We start from the raw sequence: 19,647 nt of genomic DNA on the forward strand, positions 1-19,647 counted from the left end.
AAGAGCATGAATTATGTACTAACTCTACCACCCATTCTTGGTCCTTGCATGCTAGAGGCCTGGGACTTCTCTCTTGCTATATATAGATAATTTAACATAATACAGTATTCCTAGCAATGCTTATTGCTGCTGTTAATAGTCACTACTTAACCTTACATACTTTTGAGCTTTGCAGAGATCTGTTATGCTTGCATCTCATTGCCTTTGCGCCTAAAGTTAACATTTTCTTCTCTCTTCTTGTGTTCATACACACATTACATCTCTCTTTGCAAACTGACAGCAATGTTTCATTCATCTGATGAGTGAGTTCTAGTCCATGAAAGTTTATGGCACAATAACACTAAATTAGAAAAATCAATTCTGCCTTGTGATATTACCAAGGTGGTAACATGCTAATTTTCATATTCCTTGTATGAGTTGTTAGAATTGAACTTTTTATATTATTCAAAGACAGCACAAGAATAAATGTGTTATTTGCTTCCAAAACCTTTATGAACTGTGAGGAATTGGTACGGTGGTGGGGAGGGAGGTGCACAGACTGTGGGGAGGTAAATTGCAGGGGAGTCTATAGCAACCTTCCATTCACCTGTTTTTTTGAAATTCAGCTCCCCCATAACTTCTCTAGTGTAAATAAATGGTTTCACGTAGGTTTATCCTTAGCTACAAATTACTGAAACTGGGCTACTGCCTAAGTGTTTGCTTTTTCTGATTGATTTGAAGAGGAATTCAAACAGAAGGTCTAGCTAAAGTTAAAAAGTGTGTGCAGTTCATGAAAGCACCGTATGCCTGACTGAAGACAGTTACAAGTGCCCACATTTACACAAAGAAGTGCATTTAGGAGATCCAGTCTGGTTTGTCACCTTCTGAATGTGTATTTTTGAAAGTGCTTAAAGTTTTTACTATCTCTCAAGCTTTCAATAGGACCTATGGATTTGCATAGGGTTCCATATATCATAGTTCCTATGTCATCTTTGGGAAATTGCTGTCATAGTTTACAAAATCAGGACAGTGCTTTAAGCCCTTATATGAGTTGAAGGCACTTCTGCTTGTGCAGATTTTTTCTACCCTATCTGCACCCCCCCCCACACACACACAAGCTATATCCCATGCTATTCTGGAGGGTCCTCCAACTCATAGGAATGGCTTGTGGTGAACAGTCAAGGCTCTGCAGCAGGAAGATAATTAGACCTGAGAATTTTCAGTGCAGAATTGGGAAGAGGGAGACATTTTTCACTAGTTTCACTTAGCAGCATTTCTTTTTCTTTTGAATTTTGTTTTCATGCATATGTCAGTTTTGGTGGTGAAATTCCTCTTGATGGCAACCAGGAGGAGTATTGCTACTCCCCAGTAACACCCCCCCCCTGCAAACTTGCAAAAAATAATAATCACTGAAATAGCCCTCAAGATTTGCTGCTTTTGAATAGGCGTTGAATTGGAGGAAGGGGGTTTTTTTGTTCAAACCTATAACATATTTGTGCAGTGATGTGTTATGTGCACCACAACATGTTGTTAATAATGGCTTCTTCCGACTTGTTAAAAGATCGTTTTTTATTTATTTCAGTAATTCACATTTTGTTTGTTACATTCGCTTTTAATTTGATTTGATCTCCTTCTGTATATCTTTTCATTATTTGAACATATTGTTCCTAGTATTATGCTCTTGCATTGCACTGCAAAAGCTACCCTCTTCTTCACTGATGAACTTCTATATGACATTTATATTGGGCAAATATACATCACATGGGTAAACAGAGAATCCAGATTAGAGAATTCTCTAAAGGTGACAGTTAAGTGTTTTGCTATGTATTGATGTAGGAAATAATTGCATATTAAACTCTGTGCCTGTCTTCTGAGAAGTAAGTCCAATTGAGTTAAGTGGGGAGTTAACTTTTAGGTAAGTGTACATAGCAGCAGTGGGGAATCTTTGGCCTGTGGGCTTAATTATACACTCCAGTCTCTCCAAATAACTTGCAAGGCCATTTTCTTTAGACCACATCCACTTGGGTAATGGTATCTGCTGCCACCTATTAATCTCTTCTGCCACTCTGTGTTTAAATCACAATTTTTGTAGATTTCCATCTGACCATGGCACTTCCTACTTCAATTTATCCTTCCATCACCACTTTCTGTGTGGCATGGGTTTATTTTGGAGGCCCCTTCGGCAGCATTTAAAAATGGTACTTTTCACAGTGTCTGGTATCTGTTGCTAAGGTTATTAATGGGACACTCTGGACACTGTGATTTACTTCCTGCCTCCCTTTGCATGACCAGCTTGAAATCAAGGTGGACTCCAAAGGAAGAATTGGGACCATGCTTAGAACTTCAAAGGAAAAACTATGTATTCTTCCACATGACAGAGTGGATCCAGTTCCCCACCAGTGTGTAGGAGTGCGGCCTTAAGCTATGAACCTTTTGAGTTCTCCTTAAGAAATTGGTACCACTGCAGGTACCAAAAGTATAATATAATTTGAGAGTGTGAGGGATAGACCATCAATTAAAGAGATTGTGTTTGGATTATCAAGAAATTACTCAAGGAGCATTTATACTTGGTGGGCAGGGCAGAGATTAAAATGTGATTACAGTAAATAGTTCATATAGTGAGTTTTAAAAAACAAATTATTTTCCCGACTGTCACGGGAAATGGGGTTGCTTGTGTGTAAACCTCCAGCGGTTCCAAACTGCTTAGAAGTTGGTGGTGTCTTTCCCTGACTGAGCAGCCTAGGTGCTGCTGCTGCTCAGTCGCTGGACGAATCCGTGAGTGGGTGTTTCCTAAATTTCCTCCAACATAAAAGCTCCTTGACTGACACCCTTCGCCTCGCCTCTCTGCGCGTAACCCTTCTGCGCAGACTAGGCGTGCGCAGAGGTGCCCCTCCCCTCTCTTCACTACCTTCAGTGCCAGCATCCCGGAGCCTCTCCTCCGAGGTGCTTCCTCCCTCTTCCTTCTTCCTGGTGTCACCGGGACATTCTTCCCCAGCTGACCTTCTCTCTCTACCCTTACTCGTCCCTTCTTCCGCAGAATCGGGAAGCACCTCCTCTCCTCTCTGCTCCGATGTCAGTTCCCTGACACCGACATATGCCTCTTTTTCGCAGTTAATTTGGCCTAGCTGCAGCTGTGACATAGAACCCCTAAACTATCTCTGTAAAAATAAAAGGGGGTATAGAAGGTTATAGAACTGGTTACTCATGTTTTGTAATGTAATTATTAACTGATTTTTCTATTGTCATTCAGCAGTGTTAAGTGTTTTGTAGTGCTGGGTAATAATGAAATTATATTTTGTTTGTTTTGCAGAAAATGCAGAATCTATCGATCTTAAGCAGTTTTTTGACCTACATTTTTCACATATATATTACATCTTCTTTGAAAATTTTGTGACTATTGAAATTAGTCTTAAGCAGAAAGGTAAGAATTTTTATTAAAATGTTTGACTTTGATTTTAATTTTTACATTTTGCATACATGTCATTAGAATTACCAGCCAGTGCTTCAGTTTCTTCTGCAGTGTGCTGGTTCTGATAGGGTCAAAGTTTTTAACTTGGTTTACTAAAAAGAAGTAAAATAAATATGCTAAACTATATCACTCTCTAGAGCAGGGGTAGCCAGTGTGCTATCTTCTAGATGCTGCAACCCCAGCCAGTGGTCAGGAATGATGGTGGTCGGATAGAGGACAACATATTGGCTGCCCCTTCTCCTTGGCATCAGGAGTGTTTACGATGCAAATTATCTAAATTTGCCTTGGGAAATTTTCCCTGTTCAGAATTTTGGAAAACCCACAACACCAAGCTATATTATTAGATGTTCCGGTGATTCATTGTTTAGGCTGCTGCAGTGCATTCTGCTTGGGACTGCCCTTGAAGACAGTCCACCAACTGTAGCTGGTGCAGAATGCAGTTAGATCAGGTTACTTACTGGTGCCACAAAGTGAAACCATGTGTCTCTGCCTAGCTGATTTAAAGAGTTGAGACTGGCCTATAAAGTCCTTAACAGCTTGGGACCCTAGCATTTGAAAGAGTACATCTCCTGCTGACCTGTGCCTTAATTTGTAAAGGACAGGCTCCGTTTGTAGTTCCACCAACGGTAATTTGTTGTGTGATGCTGTGAAGGAGTGCCTTCTCCCTTATGACCCCCTGGAACTCCCTCCCACTGGATATATGGGCATCTCCCATGTTATCTATTTTTATATGTCATGCAAATGTATTTTTGCATTCAAGACTCTGAAGATGGCTGATTTCAATAACCTTTTTTTTCTGAACTTACCGTTTTATGATAAAAATAATTTGTTTTATGATTTTGTATTTGTGTTGTATTTTAATGACATATTTGTGTACCCACCCACCCTGTACCTCTGGGTTGAAGGGCAGGTTATAAATATTATAAATTTCTCCCTCTTAGGCAGCTGGGTAAAATAACATAAATTTCAAAGTTTATTATTACAGAACTGTAGTTATTTTCACTATCTTTAGTTGTTGAAAACAATCCTGTTTTTGAATTTAGGTCACAAGTCACAGAGAGAAGAACTAGATGCAATACTTTTTATTTTTGAGGTAAGATTCTTCCAATGTAGAAATTCTGCTGTCGTCTAGGTCTTTTATTCTGATTCCTTTTTTTTATACATGTTCTTGTAACGCAAGTGGTAGCATGTAAAAGTTAAGATGGAGAGTCAAGAATTACCGTATTTTTTTGCTCTATAGGATGCACTTTTTCTCCCTCCAAAAATTAAGGGGAAATGTGTGTGCGTCCTATGGAGCGAATGCAGGCTCCTTAGCTTCAGTAATAGCAACGCGAAGCCTGCGAAGCCAGAGGGAGAGCTCCCTCCACGCTCCGGAGGCTTCAGGTTCCTTTTGCTGAAGCCGGGAGAGCAAGACTCTCCTGGCTTCAGCAGAGAGGGAGAGCTGCGCAGCGCCCCTTCAGCGAAGCAGGAGGAGAAATGGAAGGGGCTCCGTTTCTCCTGCCGCTTTGCTGAAGGGGCGCTGAGCAGAGAGGGGGAGAATTTTTTTTCCATGTTCTCCCCCTCTAAAACAAGGTGTGTCCTATGGTCGGGTGCGTCCTATAGAGCGAAAAATACGGTAGTTGATGAAGGGATAGTTAGCTGGACTCTTAGCACTCCTTGTCAATATGGCCAGTAGTCAGGGATAATGAATTGTAGTGCGGCAACGCTACATGGGCTCTTCATCCCTGCTTTAACGATTTCATAAAATCCGTTTGGATTTTAATTACCCGTTGGTTTTTTATTTTTTAGTAGTAGTAAAATCATAGAATTCCATAAGTGGGATCATAAGGGTCATCTACTCCACCCCCTGCAATGCAGGAATCTCTTGCTCAACGTGGGGCTCAAACCACGACCCTGAGATTGTCTCATCTTATGCTCTACTGAATGAGCTGTCCCAACCTACAAGTAGGGCTCAGTCAAATGGCAGAAGGTAGAAGACTTTGAGGGTGGTTTTCATTGACCGTAAACCAAAAAACTGCTTTTAAGTATCCAGAAGGACTTTTCATTAGGTTTCATGTTACATACCCCTTAACACATACACCAAATTGACATTTATTAAAATTTCTCTTCCTCCCACCTTTCTAAAGAAAATCTTACCAAATTCAGTTTAGAATTATATAACTTATCTGTCCCAAACAAACAAAGATCCATTCATCCAGAGGGTATACACAATAATAAATCCTTGATAACTGATTTCAATTAATTCCAAGGAAGTGATCCATTTGATATAATTCTATGTCATATTGTAAACAGCTGCTAATTCAGATTAGAGAGGAGAATTCAGATTAGAGAGGAGTCTTAAGTGCCATGCAGTGTGTGGGTACTTAAAACTAGGGTTGGGAGGAGGAGTTCCAAATTCTTCTGTTCTTTGAATTTTAGTCATGATTGCCAATTGTTCAGACTTCAAACAATTGAAAAAGACACACGTAGAGCTTCCTCCCTTGCTTGCAGCTTGGTCTGTATAGCTGGAACTTCCAAATTTGATGTTTGATATAAACATCAGCTAAGGATTTTTGTTGCCATTCTTTAAATTAAACCAATGAAGCTGTGTCAGCTTTGATCATTTCACAAAAGAAAACTGAGTCAATAGTAATTTGAAGTGCCAATTTGTCTCCACTTCTCAGGTGACGTTAGAATATCCCATACAGACACTTGTTGGCTGGGGATAAGAAATTACAGTGAAGCATTTTTGTAATTCCAGAGCACATTTCTTTTATGGCAACATTGTTCTTGCTTGAATTAGTTAGCAGTTGAAGTGGATGTCTAATGCCAACAAGGAAAAAAAATTATGAAATGAAAAAAGTAGTTGGAAAACTTGTGAATATCTGATCTGAAAGCCCTGAGGTCCTGTAATTAAAGTCCTGTAATGAAAACCTGGGTCACCTTCAGTTACTTTAAGACAATACATAAATGTGTTAAATGACATAACATAAAATGTTGCAAAATAGTTATTTATTTATTTATTTATTTGCTTGTTTAAATTATAAATTATACATTATAAATAAATAGCTTTAAATTCGCTTTATTTTAAACACTTTGTTAACTCTTCGAAATAAGGACAAAAAAATTCTTTAAGGAAGATTGGGAACCATTTTTGGATTATTTACAGAATCAATGCAAAGAATTAGACTCACTAGTAGGTTTTGAGTAATCATTTACAATTACCAAAATTTACACAAATTATAAGTTAAAATATAAAAAAGGAGTAAAAAGGAAATATGCAGGAAATAAAATTATTTTGAAATAAACCAGAGAAGGAGACTAAGGGAATTCCAGGGGGAATGGGAAAATTTTGGAATTATGAATTATGTTATTTGTTATGATGTAATATTGGAAAAAATGGAAAACTTAATAAAAAATAATTTTAAAAAATCATTATATTTTAAACACTTTGTTAACCCTTCTTGTCACAGTAGATTATTTTGTTTTCACTTCTAGTGATGGTGGTCTTCTGAAGTTTATTATCTTTGAAAGTTTTAAAATACCTGTTTCTAAAAGTCTTTTATTGATAATTTTAATATTTTGTTTTTATTTTGTAATCCTCATAGAGATTTTATTTCATTGAAACTAAATAAGCATTTTTTTAAAAATAAGTACATGATGCCTGATAGCAGCCATTGTGCCCTAATGATTGCTCTACGTATTTATTGACTTCTGCTTTTGTAGAAAATTTTACAACTTCTCCCAGAAAGAATTCATCAAAGATGGCAGTTTCACAGTATTGGTATGTATTGGTAATATGGTAATGGCACTATCATTTTTATTAATGTAATCAGTATTCTCAAGCATCAAACAAATGCTAACACTGCTTTATACAGTGTTATCTGCTGTCACGTCTAATTAGTGCTCTTAGAGAGAGAAATATAAATGTCATGGATTGAAGGGGAGGAGTGGCTGAATTGATGGCCTGGGAGCTAGACCAGACCTCAAAGTAAAATTATCCAGCCCCTGGCATTTTGATAAACTTTAATTAGGGTCTGATTAAAAAAGTTTGATCACTGTTGTTTCAGTTGCAGGGGGAAGAAATATTTGCATGTTCCAAGAATTAGAGATATCTTACATCTCTTGTAAAATTAGTGATGTAAAACATCTCATTTTGGATTTTATATCTAATGCTGCACTGTGCCTGAGGGCTTATCCTCCATGACTGCAACAGAAATGTGGACACTTGGGTGGGTGGGGAGGGCCTAGTTTGTGTGGCAAAATGCAGTTCTGAGAAACAGAGCCGTAGTACAGAAGTTGGCCATCTGGGGCTTAGCGTACCCAATTCAAAATGTTTCTTTTGTTTTGTCACTGATTAAGATAAGGAAAATTCCATGCGTTTGCTACTTTGCTAACTCATGCACACATTAGTATGTAAAATTGCTGGCAAATGCTGCATATATTAGTCATGTTTGATGCCTCTGCATAGCGTGTTACAAAGGCACAATGAATTCATTAATTGGTGGGAAATTCATGATTGGAATTGAAATTAAAATATAATTAACATACATATACTTAAAATTGTAATCAACATGAATTATGCATGTTTCGTACTCCCACAGAATCCATCCAACGCTGCAGTGTCTTCTTTAATTTTTTGATGGCAAACTAGCTATTACTTTTGCTGAATGTGATAATTGGTATTATTTTATTGTTTGTATGGAGAAAGGTATCGGTCCAGTTTGATTAAATGGATAGAGAAGGTGAACTTTTCTCACTTCTGGCATTAAGCTTGTTGCCAGAGGGCATGAAGGCTCACCAAGAATAATCAAGAGTTTGCCAAGGACTTGTTCTGAAGACTTTATTAAGTCCGACCGAGGGCTCTCACACCTTCAAATGGCAATGAAACAACAAATACTGAATGTGTGGTTTTTCTTTTCAGGATTAATTTTAAAGAAATTACTTCACACAGGGAATTCTTTAAAGGTATGACTGATAACCTTCTTGTTTTTTCTTCATCAAAGAAGGGGAGGGAGGTAAATAGTATTTCTAATGTTGGGCCAAATATTTAGAAAGCTATTTAAAGGTGTCTCATTGACTGTAATTGGATTGATCTAAGAGTTGTATCAGCACTGGGCTCAGGTAACTGTTGAAATTGTAAATGTTGTCTGTAAATGTGAAATTAAAACCTTTTATCACCTTGTTCTTCAAGATTCGTCGTGAAGGTGTACGTCTCTTCCTCTTGTGGTTGCAAGCACTTCAAAATAATTGTAGTAAAGAACAGCTATGTATGTTTTCTTGTTTAATTCCTGGATTTCCATCACCACAGTTTGAACACGGGCCTCGAACACTAGATAATCTCATTAATCCTGTGCTCAGTGTTCAAGAAAGTAAGTATGTAATGGTCATATGCATCCAGTATATTTGTGATTAGTTGTTGGCACCTGACTGCCTCAAAAGACAGTGGAGTGTGCCTCCAGGGGTGAAGTCAAACCACTGTGTTAGCAGCACAGAAGTGACCCCCCCCCCCCGGGGTACAAGCCTGGGCAGTATGTATGGACGTCCTGGGCTGCCCAGCCTCCACTTTTGGCCTCACTGGTGGTGCAGCTTGGCTGCAGGAGTTGCCAGAAGGAGGCATACAAGGCACCATCCAACCATCTTAGGGACTCCACTCCAGATTTGTGTAGGGTTTGCTCCTTAGCCTTTACTTCTCCTGAAGATGTCGCACAAGGCAGTGGAGGTTTAGGATCAGAGCTTTTCTTCTCCTGGATAGGCTATCTTCCCACGTTGATGAGTCCCATCTGCCCCTCACTTCTCTCTACAGCATGTGCAGAAACTGCCTTCTTGACCATTGGACTCACAGTTGGTCTCAACTGCTCAGTCCGCCGGAGGCTGTCTTCGCACGCAGGGGAAGTCCCTAGCTCACCGAGGGTTTGAGACCAATCAGCTACCATCTCCTGGTTTAACCAGCCAGTCAAAGCTGTTCCCAGGGTGTGGCCGCTGTCACATGCTGACAGCTTCTAGGACCCCACAGGTGAAAGCTGAGTGGGGAGTGGGGACCGAAGTTGTACACAATACCCCAGAAGGAGCATGATGTGTCCCCCACCAGAACTACTATCCTTTCCTTACACACACCCCACTCCCCTTGTCATTAGTAATGCAGTCCTAAGCATATTTACTCAGAAGTAAGGCCTATTGAGTTTAATGACTGAGATGGAGAGCATAGTGCAATCTTTCACTTGCGCTTCTGCACCCTTGGAAGGAATTACCATTGAACTTAGTGGATCCTCTTTTCCACCTGCTGCCTTGTGTGTCCCCAAACTGCAGTGTGTTAGCCATTGGGTAGAAGGAGGGAGCACGTCCTTTTTGATGATCCAGCCCTTGCTGGACTCCTGGTTTTTCAAGTTATTTCTACCTGAATCAGAAGTAACTCAATGCCTGGAGCTCTGGGGGAAGGCGGGATTGCTAGAAGTGACATGCACATATCTACATAATGGATGTTATGTTGCAGTTCATTCCTATCCCAGAAGGTTGGTTGATTCATAGTTGAGCACAGTGTTAAAATAGTTCCTTAAGATAGAAAGAATAAAGGTATTCCTTTATTGTTCTTCTATGCATAGTTTTGTGTTTACTGATAGAAGAACGCTCCCTGCTTTAAACAAAGGAAGCCTTGTGCTTATGAACATAAACTGAGAACAATCATGCATTAGCTTTCATAATGTATTCATTTTATTTATTTATTTATTTATTTGAATTTAAGACATGTATACACTGTAACATACCCAACCTGACAACCTGAATATTTATTATTTGAGCAGCACAAGTGACTGTAGAAGAAATCACTCCACTTGTCCCCCCACAATCCGGAGATAAAGGACAGGACGATCTAACAAGCTATTTTTTAGAAGCACTTTTGAAATACATAGTAATTCAGGTAAGTTGTGTTGCCTGCATTTACTTGAAAAACTGATTTTCTAACTAATATTTAATTTCATTATTGTCGACTGCCAGAGAGCCACTCCATTCCATGTCTTTCTCATTCTTTCTATGGGTTAATCTGGCACAAAGCAAGCTTTGCTGTCTCCTCCTTTTTTCCTTATTTACTCTCCAGTATTGAAGGGTAGATATGAGAGTACAGTGCAGTTTTCTGTATCTTTTTAGTTCATGTTTTTGTCCTTGCAGCAGGTAATAAAAAGGAAGGTGAGTGTATGGGGTGCAGAAGCTGCTTCCCTTGTCTCTTTCTAGCTGCCTCTCCCTTGGCTCCTCTCTTCTGTTTCAGGAAAAATGTAGTGGCAGCAGAGTATCAATTCCTCTGTTCCAACTTGCATGCATCTCAGTCATATCAAGAGACACATGCTACAATCTTGTACAGTGAAGGATCTGGAAGCTGGGCAAAAATGAAATTATAATTACTGCACTATTTCTGCACAGTTTTAGGAACACATTAACATGCAGAGACAGAAACTGATGGAGAACGGGTAGTTGAATATAAATAATATTGATTCCACATACCTGTTACGTTGGGATGTACTGCTACACTCTTTTTGCCTCCAGAATACCTGTAAAATAATCTAAAAATCATTTTTGTAGGTCAAAAGCCTGGAATGGAAGAACAAAGAAAACCAAGAAAAGGGATTTTCATTCTTATTTTCACATTTTAAGAAATACTACTTGCCTTATATTTTCCCAAACATGTGTAAGGAGAGCAGCTTGTATAACCCTGTACTTGGTAAGCATTATTTCAGTCTCTGTTAGTAGCCTTCACCATTTGTAATACGATGTATGACACAGGGGCACAGTCCTTCTGTGCTCTTCTTCTGTAGGATCAGGTTTTACATAATGGTAACGTTGCAGAAAGCCTATGCCTAGCTTTGCCTATACCTAAACTAGCAACTCTACCCTCCTGTATCTGTATTCTTACTAGGATTTGAATGGAAAAACTTTAGCTGGTTTAGTGACCTATTCTTAAGCATCTTTTGAATACAAATGCCACTTTCTTTGCATTGAGAGGAATTCAATGCTGCAATATTACGATTGTTCCGTTAGCACAAGCATCTCTGCTTGCCAGATGGAACAGTCTCCCCTCTCCTCCCCCTGTACGCTCTTGTGGATTTTGTCCTGGACCCTCAAAGACAATTTTTTTGGGGGGGGGGAATGCGGATGGAGGAGATGTCAAAAGCCCCTTTATGCTAATAGGACTTGTTGCTCTGGCTCCTGCTAGTACAACTATTCATCTTAATCTGGCCCACTTTGTTGTAGACTGCAGTAAACTTTGGGTTGTATCCAGCAAAGTTATCCCGTTTCTGCCCCTTCCTTTTCTCATGTGCCTGCATGTTACCCTGCACATCTGCTGCCGAGGGTTGCAGAGAAACCAGAACACATTTGGGGAGTATACTGGGGGACAAGAGGGATTGGAAATTCGTTACAAAAGCAGAAGTTCTTGCACAAACAGGAATACTTCATCGGGTGCAACCCTTTATTTCAGTAACGCTGGTGATAAAGTTGTCTCTCGTGTTTAGAACAATAATTCGTAAACTAAACCATTTTTGCCTCTCTTTGGGTAAACTCTTCTTTGTCTGCGTAGTATTTGTAATTGTGGTTTTCTTTGTACAAGGTAGAAAGTGATAGAATCCATATCTACTCCACTACCCAGCTTTATTACACTGGACTATGCTAGAGATCCCAGAAGTACCTAGAGTGTTAATCATGCACGCAGCTGCTTTCCTAAGTGGTGGCCCTCTTGTGGCAAGTTGATCAATATTCAGCAACATCTTAGCACATACATATGACTACATTCTAATAAAATGAGTTTAATCCTGAGGAAATTTAAGGCTGCTATATTAGGCCCTGAACCTCAGCACATTTACTTGGAAGTAAGTTCTCTTGATTTCAACAGATTATTTCTAAGTAAGTGTGCATAAAGGGTTTCAGCTTTAGTTTGCTTTGCTATATTTTCCTAATTGTTTAAAGTCTTACTCTTTAATAATATAGTGTTTAATAATACTGTTTGAAATTAATGTGAAACATATATAGCCACACTTTATATTAGTAGGTGTGGGGTGGAAGCATGGCATTTGAAATTATTTGCTCTTGTACAATTAAATTTCTGTAACTTTTATGTACTGTTTCAAACTTTTGAGGCAAACTCCATGTAATATCTTTCTGTGTCTCATAGAGAGAGAGAGAGAGAGAGAGAGAGAGAGAGAGAGAATTGATTTGTTTGGATGGGTTTCATTGCAAAATGTATTACATCTTAGTAACGCCTGGTGTAACTCCTAGCTAGTTGTATAGTGGCTAACTACTTTTTAATTAAAATTCCTTCATCATCACTTTTTTTTATGTACCCAGAAATCTGAAATGGGTATTTTGGCTTTGATTGGATGCTTTCTATCCCCTTATTATTTAGAAATTGTTTTCTTCTCTATAGAGATACCGCAGACGAGACCAAAGCCCCATTATGTAATGATAAAGAAAGATGCTGAAACCAATGAAGCAATATATTGCACAAAGGAACCCTTCCTTAAGGCCAGGGTTATTGTCATCCGATGGTTGGTGTCTTTCTGGCTTGAGCCAAAACCTCACGCAGGACCTCAGATTCCTGGAATGGAGGGTGAAACTGTGCCAAAGAATATTCAGGTAGAGCCAAAAAGGTGATTTGGGTGGGACTGACTAGGGCTGAGACAGATCCTATTATTTTACTTATTTCGCATTTATCCCACTCTCCTTTGAAGGAGCTCTTGAGTGGAAGGTATGGTTCTCCTCACAACCCTGTGAGGTAGACTAAACCCAAGCATGATAAGTCCAGGGTCATTCAGTCAGCTTTGTGGCTGAATGGATGCTGGCTTTGATTTAAGCACACACATCCCTCGTGTATTCACACTTGATTTCAAATCATGCCTCCTACACTTTAGTCATTGCGGTACAGTTTATTTATTTATTCCTTTATACAAACAATAATATAACGCGCTCTCAAAAATCAGGGCCGTGTACAGCAATATAAAAATATTTGTTAAGCCATTAGAAGCAGTACAGACAGGCGACTCAAGAAAACTGTAAACAGCTTCGTAGGCCTATCAGTATAAAAAGTCTTCAAGAGGTCCCTGAAAGTCAAATCCTGGATGAATGCCAAATCTCTACTGGAACAATGTTCCATTGTCCAACTTCTGGTTGACACCAGTGCTCTTCTGGATGATCTCAGTGATGTAAGAGCTCAGGCGGTCCTTAAGGTATCTTGAACTCAAGTTGTAGAGATATTTGTATACCAACTCAAGAGGCTTGAAACAGGCTTGATAGCATATGGGCAGTCAATGTAGATATTTTAATACTGTGGGCTGTCTGTCCCCGCCAGCAGTCTAGCCATTGCATTCTGCTGCCCCTAGAACTTCCAGATCAGGCCCAAGGGCAGCTCCACGTAGAGCACATTGCAATAATCCATTGCAATTATTGTTTGGGGAGACATTAAACTTCTTATTTCATACTTTAGCCAGTACACCACACCACCTCTCAGCAGTGCTTTCTCGCAGTAAAACCGTTTAACCTAGAAGGTCAGGCTGTCATAAGTATATTTTCATTTCTGGTTTCAGAGAGCAGCTGCTAGCCTGGTTTCTAGAGAAGACAGCAAAAACGACAGTACTGACAGACCTGATAGAAATGCAGAGCCAGAACAGTCTCATTCCAACACAAGCACACTAACTGAAAGAGAACCCAGTTCCTCCAGTCTTTGCAGTATTGATGAAGAACATCTAACGGACATTGAAATAGTTCGCAAAGTGTTTTCTTCAAAGAGAAGTAACGTTAATTTTCTTACAGAAATCTTTCGTCAGGTAAATAATTCCTCTATTTCTAAAAAACATGCATAAACTTCTCTAAAATACTCATCCAGAGAGAATTAGTAGTTGTCATAACCCACTAGGCATTTGCCTATTTACAAGTTTGCTTCTGATTTTATTTAAAGAAATGCTCTCCCCTGTAATATCAATGTGTGCACCATCATCGTTTTTCAGATATTGCTGATAAATATTTGCACGTAGCTTGGCATAGATTAATGTGAAAGTGTCAAGCATCTGCAGTTTGGTCTTGCTAATTGTCAGTTAAGCTCGCCTGACTTCCATTGCTCTTGCGATTCCTAGCAACCTCTACAAAAACATGTAGAAAGGGCCTGTTGGCAGACTGGGTAGCAGCCCATGTTTACAACATGTTCTGTACACTTGAACTCACACATTTTTGTGCTTTGTGTTTTTCCTTCCTTGCCCTTGGCTGCCCTTCCAGATGTACATTTGAAAGTCCTGTATTTGTTCAGACCAAATTTGTCTATATACTTCATTTTAAAAATGAGAAATGCCTTGAAAGAAACGTTTCAGAAGAGCTGGATTCCATTTGTACAATTTTGGAATAGATGCAGACCAGCATTGTTAGCACCAACTGATATTTTGATGACATTTTGTTGAACAAAGGACCTAGCCATTTTATATAGTACAATTTTCTATCTATTGCTGTTGGTAAATGAATATGGAAATAGTATATATTCTTCTTTTTATATTTTTATGCACTGTATTTCTATATTTGTCTGTATATCTATTCAGGTAGTAAAAAATACTTTAACATGAAAACCAGTTGAGTAGCTTTTAGATCAATTCTTTAAGATGAAGTGTATGAATGCTAGAATTGTTGTAGGGGGCACTAATGTACCATGATAAATGCTATGAGCTTTCCCCCCTCCATTAGGCATTTTTACTGCCAATATGTGAAGCAGCAGCTATGAGGAAGGTGGTAAAAGTATATCAGGAGTGGATCCAACAAGAAGAGAAGCCTTTATTTATGAAAGAACCAGAAGAAGTTTTGTTATCAAGTATAGACTGTGATGAAAATATTACAGAACATAATTCATCAGAAAAGGGAAAAGAAAGGGAGGAGGTAAACATATTGGAATTTCTTCAAGTTGTTCAGTTTCTAGTTTTACAAAGTAGCAAATGTACTTCCCATATCTCCACACAGCAGCATTTTCTTACATTGCAGATTTTGGAAAAGAGATTAGCGAACAATGAGATGTAGACTTAAAACAGTCTACTGTCAATCATATTTGATTTGACTTAAATATGCTAGGACATATCAAATGATATTCCATCAAATACTTTTTGGTTTTGGCTTTCTAAACAGATGTTACTTTTTAATGCTTTGTCAGTATTAAGTGCACTTTCACCTTCCTTTTGTTGGGAATCAAGCTGCACCATAACGATTTACTTGAATCTGGCTTTTCTCTCTCTTGTGGTGTCTATATGGCATTCTTCATCATCTGGAAAATGATTGCTGGGAGTTTAAGGATTGCAGCAATAGCAGTAGTAAAGGTTACACAAGACTTCATGGAAAGAGACAACCCACGCGTCAGTGGGATCTGACTTCTGCAACCGTAAGAAAAAAGAGGTGGCAAGTAATCAAAACCTGAAGCCCACAGAGTGGGGAAACCAACCTTCTAAACTGCTAGGTCAAAAGATTAATAGAGAAGGATTAGTAGAGAAGGAACTTCAGGCTTTAAAACAGGAATGGGAACCCAGATCTAAATATCCTACCCATAAGCCGCTCACCACTTGTCTAGAAGAGATCTGTAGTGTAGCTGTGCTGATTAAACGCAGATACTCCAACTGGAGTTAGTGGAAGTTTTGTTCCACCTTATAATAAAAGATAGTGTTTCCAAAGGATGAAGAATGTCGTGCCTTCAAAAAAATAAAGAGAGAAAGGAGGAATGAGAGTATTCTCATTTTTGGCTCTTTTTGAACAGAGAGAATGCGGAACTGTGAATTTTTTAAAAGCAAAAGCTGAAAATTTCCAAGCAGGATATGAGCCATCCTAGTATGGGTTAAGCAGGCCCTCCCACTTGCTCTAGGCAGAAAATTGTGTGCCTAAATTTCTGCTAGGAAAGGTTCATTCATGGTAAGTACCCATTGTTCCATTCCACCAATTGCTTGGTGGAGGAGCAGAAGGGAAGGCGGAACGTAATTCAGCTTCCTGCTGCCCCTCCAAATAGCTGGTCCTTAGGCCTTTTCAAGGGCTGCACAAGCTTCCCTCCAGCTTTATTATTGGGAAGGAGAACCAAATGTGCAGCACCCTTTCTGTATGCCATGCCTCATCAAGCTGGGTTAATGTGTGAGACTGAAACCATATCTATGGGAAGTTGGAAAGAAAAAAATCCCTCCTGTATGTTTTAGGAAATCGTGGGTAATTCTGGTCCTGTTCGAAATCCAAGCTGGACAAAAAATGGTTGTTATCAGGAGATTCCCCATAAAATAGCTGACTTGGATGTCATAGAACAAGGCATACGAGCCGGGGTCCAAGCAGTACTGCAGGTAAAGGATATATTCTCATTTCATTTTTCCATCTCACAGTGAACATTTTCCAAATATATATACTGTTGCATGCCCTGTAACCTTTGCGTAATATTTTCTTCTGAATATAAATATAAATGAACGTATGTTGCAGTGCTAACAGTATAATCCTATACATTATTTCCATTTTTAGCAAAGTTGGTTTATTGAGTTAATAAAACACTGTTTTCCACTTGATATTTTGTTCCACTGAAGTTCTCATATCCATAAGTTTTCACACATGTATCAAAATGCATTGCAGTTTCTAGGATGTTGCTGATGAATCCAAACCAGTCTGTATTAAGCCATACATGAAAGTTTAATGCTATTGACTAGATTTCAGAGGGAATGTATGTGTTGTGCACTTGAACTGTGCAGCTTCTTCTTATGGCAGCAACATTGTGCACATGCCACAAAAAAACACCCCACCACCACCACCACCACCCAAAAAAGCCCCCTGCCTGTCGTGAAAGGAAAAGTGACAAAATCCTCTAGATTCACAGAGGATTTATGTTTTTGTCCATAAAAGGACAGGATGGTAATTAGATTAGGAGGAGGGAGATGGAAAACTGCAAATAATAAATAAGTTGAATGGGCCACAGTCCATATCAAGGCAGTCTCAAGGCTGGCAACTCTCCTAATAGCATAATATATAAATGCAATTACTCAGATGTCACAGAAAATAAACCACAACTAGAACTGAAGTAAAATCTTTGACTTTATGAAGCATTTAAATAATTGTTGCCACTTACTAACAATTTAGATGACTGGATTAGGTTAGTAGATAGTGTCTACCCAATGGCAATTTAGTGCAATGTTTCATAAACCCAAAGATTTTGTTTTAGTTCATGTCATGTTTTATTGTGTATGACTGATTTATTGCATTTCTCTTCAGCTCTGTTTACAGTTTGCAGTAGTCATTTGTTAGAAATATCTATCCAAATGAAGTTATAACCTCTGTTTCTGGATCAGAGTATAATTTTAGGATCACTTGGGCATGTTCCATTGTATTCTGTTGGCTCTAACTTTGAGTGCCTAGTAAGTCTAAATGTTCTTCAATGCATTTTATTCCAACTGTGATAGCAAGCAGGTGTTGAAACCACTCACATTTTTCTCGGCAAGTTTCAGACAATTTTAAATTAAATCTAATGTTTGCATTTATGTTAAGTATCACTTTATGGAATATATGCAGAGACATTTGAGTATCTTTCAGGGCCCCATTCTGAGCTTCTAAAATGTAAAAAAAAACAAAACCACAACCCTGTGATTTGTACTTGTGTTTGAAGTGTTTTTCCACTCATTAAAGTATGCCAAATTAGACTTTATTCAACTAACCCTGATGACATCCCAGTTCTTCTGCGGTAGTAATATGATTAATCAATGCAGCCAAGTTTAGCTGAATTCTCAAAATAATGGTTCTTATTTCCCTTTAATCACAGGTTTTCATAACAAATTCCTCAAATATATTTCTTCTTGAGCCAGCAAATGAGATTAAAACACTTCTGGATGAACATACGGATATGTGTAAACGCATTCTTAATATCTACCGTTACATGGTAGTGCAAGTAACCATGGACAAGAAGACTTGGTAAAGTGTTTGTTTTTTATAATGGGGTTACATTGGTTTATTATTATTCCTTCAAGTAATACTGTATTTTTCGCTCTATAGGACACACTTTTTCCCTTCTAAAAAGTAAGGGGAAATGTGTGTGCGTCTTATGGAGCGAATGCAGGCTGCATGGCTAAGCCCAAAGCCAGAACAGGGAGACGGAGCACTGCGCAGCACTCCGTCTCGCTGTTCTAGCTTAGGGATGGCTGCGCAAAGCCTCCGCAGGGCAGTGGGGTGAAGGCACCCTGCTGCCCTGCGGAGGCTTCAAAGGCTGTCCCCGAAGCCAGAATAGCGAGAGGCTATCCCAGAAGCTAGATCCCTCTTGCTGTTCTGGCTTCTGGGGTTCAGAATTTTTTTCTTCTTGTTTCCTCCCCCCAAAACTTGGTGCGTCTTATCATCTGGTGTGTCCTATAGAGCGAAAAATACGGTATATATAGGTTATCTCTACATGGCCAGGAAGCTTACTTGATGGTCTTCGGCAAATTACTTGTGCTCTACCTAATTTATCTACAGTATTTTTTCTTGTAAGGCCAAAATGTGTGTCATGTATGTCATTATGAGTTGGTCTGGAGGAAGGGCATTGAGATGCAAATAGGATGAATACATAATGTAACTATTAAGTAATACCTCCTAAATTCCTGGTGTGCAAAGTCAGCATTGTTTGAGTTAAGTCCCCCCCGCCCTGCATAGAAAATGAAAGAAGCTGGAAACTGAGTTCCTAATGATTGTGAATTAATAACCTCTATATAGTCAATGCAGCTGCATAGTGGCATGTGTCAAGTTCCTTCACTGTCTTTCTGTGGATGCTAGGAGACTGAGGGTGGAATACATTTCCAGAATCCTCTTCGACTTCCCTTTCACTGGATCTGGTTTGAGTAAGACGTCAGGAGGAAAGTAGCAACAAATGGTAAAGGCCATAGCTTCAGAGGGATCAGTTAAAAGACTGCCTTTGCCACCGAAGTGCTTCTCACGAATAATGCTAAAAGGTGCTTGAGATGCTTAAGAAAAATGTATATGAGTCCACATATTATACCGAGTCTTATGTTGCTTTTCAGGGAACAGATGCTGCTTGTGCTGCTCAGGGTCACAGAATCGGTACTGAAAATACCATCTCAAATTTTTCTACAGTATCAAGGAAGAAAGAATTCAACATTAGCAGGAAGGCTTGCTGGACCTCTTTTCCAGGCAAATGAATAAATATTAATTTTATTATTGTTATGAGTCATATCAGGTTGCGTTCAGCTCACCTAAGGTGACTTTCACTCAGCACT

General features: G+C 39.0%; 1 protein-coding gene across 11 annotated transcripts in view; it reads left to right on the forward strand.

Moving 5' to 3' along the window:
• The window catches only part of RALGAPA1 (Ral GTPase activating protein catalytic subunit alpha 1), a 129,522-nt gene that overhangs the window by 16,396 nt on the left and 93,479 nt on the right, over positions 1-19,647 (forward strand). For all 11 annotated transcript variants that reach the window (XM_082213280.1, XM_082213284.1, XM_082213286.1 and 8 more), the window contains exons 2-14: positions 3,290-3,400; positions 4,492-4,541; positions 7,154-7,211; positions 8,352-8,395; positions 8,622-8,799; positions 10,228-10,343; positions 11,000-11,138; positions 12,837-13,045; positions 13,993-14,232; positions 15,134-15,322; positions 16,612-16,749; positions 18,207-18,355; positions 19,432-19,561. In XM_082213280.1, the coding sequence (XP_082069406.1) occupies positions 3,290-3,400; positions 4,492-4,541; positions 7,154-7,211; positions 8,352-8,395; positions 8,622-8,799; positions 10,228-10,343; positions 11,000-11,138; positions 12,837-13,045; positions 13,993-14,232; positions 15,134-15,322; positions 16,612-16,749; positions 18,207-18,355; positions 19,432-19,561 (1,751 nt within the window). The remainder of the gene's footprint in view (positions 1-3,289; positions 3,401-4,491; positions 4,542-7,153; positions 7,212-8,351; positions 8,396-8,621; positions 8,800-10,227; positions 10,344-10,999; positions 11,139-12,836; positions 13,046-13,992; positions 14,233-15,133; positions 15,323-16,611; positions 16,750-18,206; positions 18,356-19,431; positions 19,562-19,647) is intronic.

The sequence above is a fragment of the Podarcis vaucheri genome (genome assembly GCF_965113315.1).
Source record: "Podarcis vaucheri genome assembly, chromosome: 1".
NCBI classification, from domain to species: Eukaryota; Metazoa; Chordata; class Lepidosauria; order Squamata; family Lacertidae; genus Podarcis; species Podarcis vaucheri.